General features: G+C 23.4%; 1 protein-coding gene across 1 annotated transcript; it reads left to right on the forward strand.

Annotated features, from left to right (window-relative positions):
• The first annotated feature begins 7,694 nt into the window (after window positions 1-7,694).
• On the forward strand, window positions 7,695-12,057 carry LOC128961240 (delta-sarcoglycan-like). Its single transcript, XM_054307457.1, has 5 exons — window positions 7,695-8,108; window positions 8,678-8,779; window positions 10,329-10,566; window positions 11,011-11,213; window positions 11,809-12,057. The coding sequence occupies exons 1-5, from the start codon at window positions 7,695-7,697 to the stop codon at window positions 11,977-11,979; spliced, it is 1,128 nt and encodes a 375-aa protein (XP_054163432.1). The 3' UTR covers window positions 11,980-12,057.
• The last annotated feature ends 989 nt before the right edge of the window (window positions 12,058-13,046 follow it).

Raw genomic sequence — 13,046 nt, forward strand, 5'->3', positions numbered from 1 at the left:
CATTTATTCTCTCTGTTATTATAGTATTTTAATTATTTTGGATCAACTGTCAGTTTATATGTTTGTCATAGAAAACAATACAAGAAACAGATGGTTATTGCTTTATATAGTTTAGATATATTGTGACAAACTTTTGTTGTGATATGTGAGACAATTTAAGGAAAAGCATTTCAATATGAGTTGACATCCAAACTAAAATGGGAGACAAAGGATAAGATAAGTTTGGCATCTCTTGTATATTGTTTTATATATAAAAATAATTTTTTGACAACTGTTAAACAGTCTGTACGATAATAACTACATTACATATAGTAAAGTGAATAAAAAAGTAAAACTCAATAAATTGTTAGCCATCTGTTAAATAAGTCATCACATCTTTATTATTATTATTATTATTATTAATATACAGTCAATTGTGTTGCTTCTAGTAATTGATGTGTCGTTTTGTTTGATCTAATATTAACAGAAAAGTGACGATAAAATATGTGTACAAATCATGTAATGCCTCGAAAACAATGAGAGACACATATGTTGTGATATGTGTGTCAACTCCGGCGTACATATCATTGAATTTGAATTTATTATTTAAATTTATCTATCATTTTATGATTACATTTGCTTTTTTTGTTCAAAATTCAAACACAATATATTCGTATATATTTGTTATAAAATATAGATATACTATTTAAATGTATACTCTAAAAAATTATATATTTTAACTTTGTTTTAAATTATAAAACAAATATATAAAATATATATTTTGCATTTGAAACAAAATAAAAATAAAAGTTTTTATATTTGAAAATATCGTCAAATTTTCTATCAATTTATTAACATGTTATTTAAAAAAAATATTAATTTTATTATAGCCATTAATGTATTACATGTGTATCACAGTATTATTTTATTTTATTTTTTGGAAAGTTGGTAATATCACAAAAGTAATTTGTATAACAAAAGTGACATTAAATTTATAGACCCAAAAATGTATTCATTTAAGTATCAACTTTAAAAATTGTTATTCAATATAACTATTAATGTATTATAAAAATAATTTTTATTTATATAATATACAAAAATTTAGTAAAACCAGAAAATGTATATTATTTTCTTATTTAATCTCTCAGCACATACAGTACAGTCTGTAATCTTAATACAGTATTATATAGTATACCGTATATACCGTACAACACAACGCTTTATAGCCTTAAGAGAGTTTGGGAACACATAGTAAAAGTTTTTTTTAATTCAAAGCATTTAATGAATAGTTGATTGAATTGTCTGTTTAGCTGAGAGAGCACTGCCTATTCTGTAGTGTTGTATAACTATTTTGATGCCAAATAAAAAACCCTTTTTTGTATATAATGTGTGAACTGACGCGCAAATCGATGTCTAACTTATAAGTGATAAAAATTTTAGGTATGAATTAAGTGCCAAAACGCCTGTCGGCTTTCCCTTCGCAAACCCATTGATGATATCACTCATACATTACATAAAGAGAGTAAACCATTGATTTTGTTACTACTATTTATGTTTAATATATTCAATACTTTTTTATTGAAGACTTAAAAAACATCAAATATGACATACTATCAAACCATTCAACTAATACAGGGTTTAACCATTTGTAGTCGTGTGTGTGTGTGTTGTTTAATGTGAAAACGATCGACACTATTATTATATATAGGTTTCTATCGCCCGAAGCTTTCCAATGKGTATTCTTTATGCTGTGTTTACGCAAAATATATAGCAATATTATAGAATATTCCGTGTCTTATGAGAATATAACATATATTGTTATTTACAGCTATTTTATGCTACAGTTGCCTATCTATTGCAGTGCATTTTATTCTCAAATATCATTATAAATAAGCAATTATAGGTAAATCATAAAATAAAAATAATTGAGTGAGTGAATGAGTGTGTGTGTGTGTGTGTGTGTGTGTGTGTGTGTGTGTGAGAGAGAGAGAGAGAGAAATAAAGACAAATTTCATTTGCTTTGTACTATATGTTGACTTAATTGCAATTCTTTCATCTTTTAGAGCACTTTAAGCAACGGTTCAAAGATTGTTGATTTGTAAGACATCGACACCATTGAGATGCTAGAGTTGTCTCATATATTAAATGCTAAGTTAAGAAAAACATTGATGATATAGGGGTAGGAAAGACATAGAAAGAAAGAGAAGAGAGAGAGAGAGAGAGAGAGAGAGAGAAAGAGAGAGAGAGAGAGAAGAGAGAGAAAGAGAGAAAGAGAGAAAGAGAGAAAGAGAGAAGAGAGAAAGAGAGAAAGAGAGAAAGAGAGAAAGAGAGAAAGAGAGAAAGAGAGAAAGAGAGAAAGAGAGAAAGAGAGAAAGAGAGAGAGCACTTCATTTAATAGTAACAATGATCCTCTCTATCAACTAATACTATTGTTTCTTGACATCACTTTTTTGTTTTGTTTAATATGAGTAACAAAAAGATTGTTATAACACAACAATTTTGTTTGACTCCCACTTACTGATAGAGACATTCATTTTCTTATATCTTTTTGAGATATACTGTACTGTATATTACATTTAATAGTAACACTTGAGCTTTCATAGTATGCATTTAGACTTCATATATATTTTTTCTAATAATAAAAAAAAATTTATGACAGTGATTATGCAAACTTTATTATAGATTTTTAAAAATAAAAGCATTAAAAATAATAAGTTTAATTAACATTACTATGCAATTGATTATAAATGTAATGCATATGATTACAAAATTGTTCACTAAGTTTACTTATTTTTGTAAAAAAGATATGATTATTTGTTTAACTTTGTAATATTTATTAAAAATAATAATTACAGAGATATAAAAACAATTAGTGATAATATATGTGAGAAAATATCTATATTAAAAACATTGCAATTATTAGTAGTTGGTGTAATTATCAATTGTAAAAACTAAATAAAACGTGTATTTAACACATGTATTCATATTAAATATAAATATTATATAAATTATAACTGTATTTAATACTTTACTGTTTAGATGTACAATACATAAACACCAAACACTATTCATACCTAATTGCTAATTAGATGCCTCAGTGAATCATAAACTTTACATTACTGTACAGATCAGTACACCATAGTATAGCACTATTTAAATATTAGCTGTCATACAATGTTTTCGGAGATTGCCATAATGCTAGTTATATAATATAAACATAGATAAGTAAAATTACAGTATAATCATTATATACAATAATTTATAAAAGTATTATAGTTTATTATTAGTTTTTTTAGTAGATTATACCTATTATAGTCATGTTTTAGGATTTTTACTTTATATAGCTCTATCGTCTATGTAGTGGTTAGATTGTATGGTATATCAAACTAAATATTATGTAAACATGTTAAACTATATATTTATATATTATATGACAAATTTTTGTGTTGAGCTCAATATTATAATTATATTCCAGAGTATATTGTATTATATAATATATGAATTAAACCCTCGCTTCAAAAAATAGTTTTTTTTATAATAACAATAATTGAATAATGCGATTATCATATAGTAATTAGACTAACATTTTTAAAATCATATTACAGAATATTTTTAATATAATTTACTTGTATAATAAATGACAATATTATTACTATATTAGTAATATTATTATTATTTACAAAATATTATCACTATATTATTATTTACTGTAATAGTTAGCATTATTCTTACAATGATATCATAAACACTATATATATACATATATATATATATATATATATATAATACTATTTATGAAATGTAATAAATACTGTAATAATGAATAATTTTTAGTGCCAAACATTTCCAGCACTTATTATGTGCTAAATTACATTTTATTTTATATGTTATGATAAGTACCTTACAATACACACATTACATATGACAGTACAGTGTTTTCCAAATAATGTATGTGTTTTAGTGAGTGGTCTAACAACACATAAAATTTGCAATTTGTCTGTATTTACAACACTGTAAACAAAATGTTGTGACAAAAAAAAGAGGACAACTAAATGGAAAAATTGTTACAAATACTGACTGTTTGTATATTTATTGAATTTTTTATATAAATAAAATTAATTAATTAACGTATTAAATAAAATTAATATTAAACAAAATAAATAAACAGAAATAACTTAAATAACTTAACATTTAACATAATATTAAATAATTATCAGTCAAATAAATTATGGCTATAAATATAAAATACATTTGCAACTCGTTAATGATTAATATATAAATGATTGAATATTAATGTCTAGTAAATATCGATATCTTTATGCGATGCATAAAATCACTGCAAAGTTTTAACGTTTAGTTTTTTATGGACACAAATTGAAACCTTATCTGTAATGCACTGGTCTTTCAATTGGGAATCCAATCATTATTTATCTCATATGTCGTACGTTTTGAGCACTAATACAGTAATAAGACTATAAGATCTCTCTCTCTCTCTCTCTCTCTCTCTCTCTCTCTCTCTCTCTCTCACTCACTCACTCACTCACTCACTCACTCACTCACTCACTCATTCATTCATTCATTCACTCACTCATGCCTTATATAATAAAAAGAAATGGTGTGATGTTTATAGATAAAGATAGAGTGACTTATTATATATTAAATTACTCTAACATTTGATATAAATTATTCACAACAAATAAGGGGATAATAATTGAATAAAACGATAGAAAATAAGGAGTGCGACAAAAACGGAAATTTAATCAATTTATTAATAGGTTTACAGACCTGTATTTTAAGATATAAACTATATATATATATATATATATATAATATGTTTTTTATGTTAAATGCCAACTTTGTTTATCATAAATATTTCATTTTATTAGCAAAATAAATATCAATAATAGTGTAAAGAATTATAATAAAAAATATAATTTTATATTTTTGATAATTTTTTTGTTTTTGTGTTTTTAATTTTATCAATTATTGTTATTCCTAAATAAAATTATTAAATAAATATATATAATGTAATGAAATAAAATGTAATAATGTTTTCTTTTTTAAAATAGATTTTTACTAATAAAACTAATATTTTATAAGTTATTTAACAATAACAATATAAATTTATTTTGTTATGTTTTTACAACGATGTTATTATATATCTATTCTTTTTTATTATTATTTCAACACAATTTTATTACTATATCTAATCTAAAAGTAATAGTTATAAAAAAATATAATATAAAAAGTAATACATTTATGCGATACTATTACAAGTGTCAAAAACACATATATTAAATTGTATTGTATTTAAAATTAAATTTATATTTAATCGATATTTATTAAAGCATATACAGTATATAATTATATCTCACTATAATATTTGTTTAATTATGTATCAAATTAAAAAAATTTAAATATTAATTAAATATTTTTTAAATTATAACATAATTCATCAATATCAAAACTAAAATTTTAAGTAACCTTAACTCATATAACTTTATATAAATTTATTATTAATATATAAAAATGATTTATACCAGTTATTTATAAATACAAGTGTATAAATACAAATACAAATACAAAATAATTAAGCGTTTTATAAATATATATTTTATAATTTTTACATTAATATTAATAATAAAAACAATTTAATCATATTAATATTATATATTTCAATATTACATCATAAAATTCAAAAAATAGTTATTTTTCAGTAAATGTTTTATATTAAAACTTCATAATTAATAATTTGATGCATTTAAACTAAATAACAGTTAACATAATTTTTTTATTTTAACAAATATTTCAGTTCAGACAAACATCTTTGGGAAAACTGTGAACTAATTTATTGGTAATAAAAGAAAATTATTGACAATTAAATTGTGTGTTCAATGAAAAGTGATTGCAAGTGATTATAGCAAATACATAGTCTCTCATGAATTTACTGCAAAATCTTGAGTCTTGGATACAAATTATATGAAAAGACAGAAATGAGTTGACAGGAGATGTTTGTGAGGAAACTCCGGTAAAACTCATGATTTAATCAATCGATTGTTAATTTAATTCATTTTTACACACATTTTCACTTAAGTCTACAAAATTTGGGGTCTTTTTTAAGCATAAACAGAGTATAATAAGAGAAATAGTAAACTTGTAGTTAATTTTATTTACTTTATTTTTATTCACACAATAGACAAAAAAGTTTGAATCATCAAAATTGTTATTTTTGTTATATATATATATGCAAAACAATAAATTTATTACTTAACACTTAAATGGTTTAAATATATTAGTTTAAAAACATTTTTTCTAAATATTTAGCATTTATTCCAGTTATTATATTTTTAGATGAGTTGATTAAGTGTGACATTATATAAAATGCAAAATTATTACATTATTGTATTTAAATAAATATTGTTTGTTAATATTATAACAACTATTCTATATTATAATGAACTCTCATATGTCTGATATTACAATAGTATTGTTAAATAATATTAAACCTTAAATTAGATCAACTCATACATACCTTTATTGGTGTTTTGTGTGTTTAACAAGACTTCCATTGAATTTAAGTTATTATTTTAATGTTTTAATCAGATTTTACACAACACTGACCTAACACTTGCACTACAATTCTGTAAATTAGATATAAACTGCATTATACAGTATTGTATAACTACAGTAAAATATAAGGATTTAACACTCATATCACTGTAAAGTAGAAAAATAGTCATATATTACTACATAATACCACTGAGCGATACAATAACAGCAAACACATTATGTTTTTTGTTGACTAAAAGGATTTAAAGTGTAGTATAACGATAGTGTTTGAATACACTGCATAATTAAACATATTTATGGTCAATGTTGCCAACTTTGAACGATACTTATAATAACTACCATTTTTTTGTTTCATTCATGAGTATATGCATCATATAATAATATCACTCTGTTTTGCTAAATTCAGTCTCTCTCTCTCTCTCTCTCTCTCTCTCTTCATTTCTATAATGAGACCCAACGGAGATATTAATTAAAACCATTATTAAAGTGATAATAATTGTTGTACTAATTTGTGGCAGCATTTCATTAACATAATTTGAAAGGACGGAAACTGAGAAACAAATAGGGATTTATCACTTGATTTAATGATAGTCTCACTGTTTTGTCATTTGATTACATTTGAATGAATCAAATAAATGAAAAGCAATTTGTTTTATTAAATACTACTTTTGTGTTGACTCACTGTACGAATAAATTCAATGTATGGAAACATAAATTGCAGAATATTCTTGAAGTATCGTTAAGTAGTGAATATAATTATAGCTAATTTAAAAATTATATATACTTTTTTTGTTTTATATTATAATAAAAATATCTTATTGTCATTGATCCATATCATTGTCACATTTAAACATATTGTCTAAATATATTATATAAGGATATCTTATTTGAATTTAAATTGAGAAATCAGTGAAGCAATGAATGAATTTCCTTTAAATATTATATTTCTTTTTAATATAGACTACCGTTACTCACGTCAAACGATTTAACATTTTATTTTGTATTAAACACTTGTTATTAACTGAAACTATACTAAATGTTGAGATGACATGAGCGCAATGGGAATCAGTAATATTGTCGGACTAACAGATAATCAGTGACAGTGCTCTCACAAGTGGTAAATCAAGTAATAAAAAGTGTAAAAAATGTTGCGAAACGACGATATTATTGAAGATTTTGTGCCAACAGAACAGTTCTCAATGCACTCAATGGTCGACAATAATCACCAAAACAGTTATCATATGAACGATGAGGACAGTCGTCATGTAATGAATAGTCGTACCAATACATTGACACATCGTTACAATGAATTTGTTAATAATTGCCAAACTGTTGACAATAATAGTGAACAACTAAATTTTGAACAGTTTGTCAATAATACCGGTGTCGGTGATGCGATACCAGTTGTTTATCATCAACAGTCACTACTGGTTCATGAAATAGGTTTTAAAGGCTGGAGAAAACAATGTTTATATTTTTTCATTATATTAGTTACGGTAGCCGTTGTCATCAATGCCGCTCTAACCCTATGGATCATTGCTGTCATCAGCTTTTCAATGGTAGACCAAATATGCTTTTAATTAATAAATTTTATTTGATAATACATAAAAATATTTTATTTTATATTGTATTTAATTAAAGTTGTTTATATAAATTGAATGCGAAATTATACTTTAATTTTTTATTATCATAGATAATATAGTAATATCTTAGGTAATATCTTAGATTTATAATCAATTATTTGCCAGAAATTCTTAATTTTCTTTTCTTTTCATCACTTTTACTCAATTCATTAAACATGTGATAAATTAATAGATTATATACATTGAGTGTATATATATACAGCATAAGTATATATAAGTTATTGTAACTTAATCTTAGTAAATAAGTTATATTGTCAAATAACTTTATCTTATTTCAAAAATAAAATTATACTCTCATTATTTTTAGAATTGTTTATAGTATTAAGTTTTGAAAAAAATATTTTAACTAACACAAAACAATAAAAATAATTATCATTATTATTTAGATTTTTTATATTATAAAATATATTAGTTTGATTTAGTATTAGTTATAATAAAATTTAGATTTATTTAATCAATAATTATATTTATAATTACAACATTAGGATGGTATAGGAAAACTCAAAATACATACAAATGGTGTACATCTATCAGGAGAGGCCTTATTAATGTCAGATGTCTTTGCAGATGCCATTCATTCAAGCAAAGTATGTTTCAATCAATTTATTTTAACTTTTTAAATAATTTTTTAACTTTAATATAATTGTATATTTTTTATTAATTTTGAAAATAAATCATTTAATTTATATGCTTTTTATATTATATTGTAAAATATAATATTAATAAAATTATTAGACATTTAAAGTTTGTTGAGTTTAATAAAAAAAATAAATATTTAATTTTTTGTTATAAAATAACTATTTAGTAACGTTATATTAACTTTTTTGAAAATAAAYAAAATAATTTTACTTATCATTATTAAAATTTGTGATTGTTTTTTATTATTTGTATATAATATGATTCATATATTTAAAAATTACTATATGAATAACAGAAAATAATATATTGTAGTAATAAAAATGTAAAAATAATATATCTTTTAATATTTTATCAAAATTGAGCGCCAGTTCCCTCTCATATAACACTTAGATATACTGTATTTTCTTTTTGTCTTTTCTTTATATTATTGTAAATGTATTTATGATATCTGTTTCACTTACAATATTGATATTACTTTCAATTGCTATTACTATAAGCAGTCATCAGAGATAAAAACTATATGTGAATTGTAATACTTATTTACATTGACTTGAAATATAAATAGACAAAATTTATATTTTTTCATAATATATTCATACAATATTCAGTTTTATCTATGCATGTTATTTAAATGTATACGTATTTGCTTTAACAGTATTCCCCAATGTAAATATTTTCTAATAATATTATATTTTACAACAAAAATTATTATCAAATTTTGACAAATGATTTTATTATAGAAAAATATATTCTTTATATTGAATGAAATAAATATTATGTTTTTTTTATTAAAACTTATTTTTATACAAAAGTCATGTTAAGACAATTAGCATCAATGGGGTATTAAATAAAAAATAAGTTAATGTAACCAGTATTAAATTTTTATAGCTAACTATATTAAATAATTTATTTAATATAATAATTTTATGGTTAATGGTCTGGATTTTAAATGATGCCTAAAATATTTTTATATATAATATTTAATGTAATATAACTTATATGTGACTTACAATCAGTTTATATATTAGTCATATAAACTTTTTTTTTTGGCTAAATCTCATCTAAAATTCATCATTTATGACATTAAGTACTCACTGAATATTTGCTTCAATAAATAGCTATATTTATTATTTGCTAGTTTTTGTATAGTTATGTGTGCTTTAAATCATATGTACCGTAAAACTATATAACCGTTCAACTATACAGAAAACAAAATAAAAGTTTCTATTACTAAATAGATAATAACTTACATTATATATTATCGGATTATAACAATAATAATGCATTTTTCTTATATATGATATATCAAGTTTGTTTTTATTTAAAATTATCTCAACCACAGTGCTATATATATATATATATCGCTAACCATAATATGCTATAATGTTATTTTAAACTATCAAAATATCATTGTATATAATTTTATAAAAATAAACTTATTTTCCATTAAATTTTTAATATTTTTATTACTTTTATATATATTTCCAAAATATTAAGGATCAAAGTCTTAGAATACAATCGGATGATAGTATTATAATAAACTCGCGGCAAACCAATAGTGATGGCAATAATAATGATAATAATAATATTGTTGCTAACAATCGATTAGTTGTGGCCAACAGTCGGATCAATGCAATTGCTAATCAATTTGTAGTGAAAGGACCCGATGGGAGACTACTATTTTTAGTTAATCATAAAAATGTTGTCATTGCTACTGATAAGCTGAGGGTCAACAGTGAGTATAGTATTATATTTATTGAATTTGTCAAACAATACCATACTTTTACTCAATGCAAATACATTTTCCTTGTCATCCTATTTCTAATTGTCTATTTGTATGTGTTTTTTGTGTGATTTGTGTCACTATAAGAAAATATATAAATTGAGTTTTAGAGAGAGAGAGAGAGAGAGAGAGAGAGTAAGGTTAGCTTCTTAGTGAATGTTCATTGTATTGAACAAAATATATTTTATCAATAGTGTTGTTGTGTTTGTTGTAATAGTTAGTAATTCGTTGGTTTAGTCGTTAATCTGACATATGATGGTAATCTTGTATTTGTTGATTAATATCATTTCTTTGAATCTCTATGTGCTAACACTACCACTACCATCATCTTCACCATCACTATCTTGATCACCGACACCTATAACTACTGAAAAAATGGTAAAACCGATGGTATAGATGGTGCGGGTATTAGATTCAATGGTTCAATTCAAGTGCCATTAGTCGAGTCCAGTATATGGCATGAGCTTAACGTGTTGTCACCGACGCGTCGCATCAAAATTAAGGGACCGCAAAATGTTTTCATAAACGGTAACTCTAGTACAGCCAACCTATTGACCACCAGTGCTACGAACACATACTTGCGCTCAAAAGAGAAAATCGTATGTTTTGTTTGTTTTCTTGTCATTACTTTCACTATTGTATAGTATATCCGACACTATTTTTACTCTAATAACTATATAATTCCCAATTGATTTGATTTATATATCAAGTACTGTATATACTGTATTATATATAGTACTGTACAGTATATACAATAGAATTTATTTATGTATTATATAAAAAGTTATATATATATATATTTGATGACTTTAATAAATTTCCTCTTTTTTCTAAAAATTTTTCTTATGCTTTAATATATTTTTATATATTAACTAAATAGATTGAAAGCATAGTAGGAAGTTATGGTAGTCCACGAGGGGAACCGTTATGTAGGGGTAGAAATAAAATAAAATTTTTGATTACTTCTTCAAAAAAAAATTGTTGTTTGATTCATATTTCTATTACTGACTTCGATTCCTTAAATATTTTTGTCAGTGTTTTTAATTTATGATTTATATGCATTGATTTAATACTATTTTTTATACACACAAACTATTTTATTAATTATATTTATACATACATTTGCATTAATTTGTTGTCCTCATAATATATCTATACAAAACAGTGTATTAACTGATATCTTTGTAATTATAGATACATTTGAATGCCAAACAAATTGAATTTCGTGGTATAAAAACAGCTTATCCAACAAAAAGGGGTCGAACCTATCCGGCTATATATCAATTATGTTTGTGCGCCCACTCGGGAAAGTTATTTATTGTACCGCCGGAGGCCAGTTGTCGAGCCGACGCTACCGTTTGCTAAGAGAGAGATAGTATTTATATTTGTCGACAAAATTACTGCCAAATGTGTGTTTGTATGAACACAAACACCATCACTATCTACCAGTTCTCTCCATTACTTCAAATAATGTCTCTCTCTTTTCAATATATTTAGCACCGATTTTGTTGGTTTCGTCTTACAGTCTCTTTAATCACTAAAAAACTTATTGCAAATTATTAGTCAACAATAGGAATCTGATTATATGAGTGAAGAGGGAGTGAACAACATATTACACACAACTTTAATATCATCACTGCCTCCAGTCATCAGACATTGTATCGTGTCTTCCAAATACTATTATATTATATATAATATTAATATATAAATAATATATAAATAATATACTAATGTATTAAAAAAAGTATACAGTATTTTATATTAATTTTATTATCAATTATGTTATGAAAATTTTCATATTATTGACAATAATGGCAACAAATATCTTATGAAAGATGCATTGAATTCACAATTTTTTTAACTATATATTACAATGTAGTGCAACATACTGTAAATATAATGAAAAATACAAAAAATRAAAAATAAGATTTTTATTTAAATTTTATGTAATATTGTATTTAAAATCATATAAATAATAAAATGCGATTCTTTTGTCAATTATATTTTTTCATATTTTTTAAAAAGTATAAATAAAATAAGATTATAAAATTTATATACAATATTGCATAATACATAAAAARTAAATTATGTAAATTCAATATAAAATCATACAAAATCTTTAACATAATATTTAGTTTTTTTAATAGGTATTAATAGTTGTGTAATAAATAAGAATATTATTCTTAATAATATACAATATTTTCAATATATTTGCCACCAAATGTGTCGACAAAATAATACCAACACATTATTTGCTGGTAATAAATAGTGATTGCATTACTATTGCATTACTAGTCAAACACTTAATACCAGTGCCAATGAGTATGCATTACAATGAGTGCCACAAATAACACGTGAGTTATTTACTATACATTTGTGCGGTTAATGGTTTCGGGTCTCGGATTTAACATACTTTCCATTAAATACTATAT

Source organism: Oppia nitens, unplaced genomic scaffold (genome assembly GCF_028296485.1).
Source record: "Oppia nitens isolate AA-2021 unplaced genomic scaffold, nextdenovo-longstitch-racon4-pilon3 scaffold5_pilon_pilon_pilon, whole genome shotgun sequence".
NCBI classification, from domain to species: domain Eukaryota; kingdom Metazoa; phylum Arthropoda; class Arachnida; order Sarcoptiformes; family Oppiidae; genus Oppia; species Oppia nitens.

Coding starts and splice junctions, on each gene's coding strand:
- LOC128961240 (XM_054307457.1), top strand. CDS start 7,695: ATGTTGCGAAACGACGATATTATTGAAGATTTTGTGCCAACAGAACAG. Junction 8,780..10,328: donor ATGCCATTCATTCAAGCAAA/GTATGTTTCAAT, acceptor CAAAATATTAAG/GATCAAAGTCTTAGAATACA. Junction 11,214..11,808: donor TGCGCTCAAAAGAGAAAATC/GTATGTTTTGTT, acceptor TTGTAATTATAG/ATACATTTGAATGCCAAACA.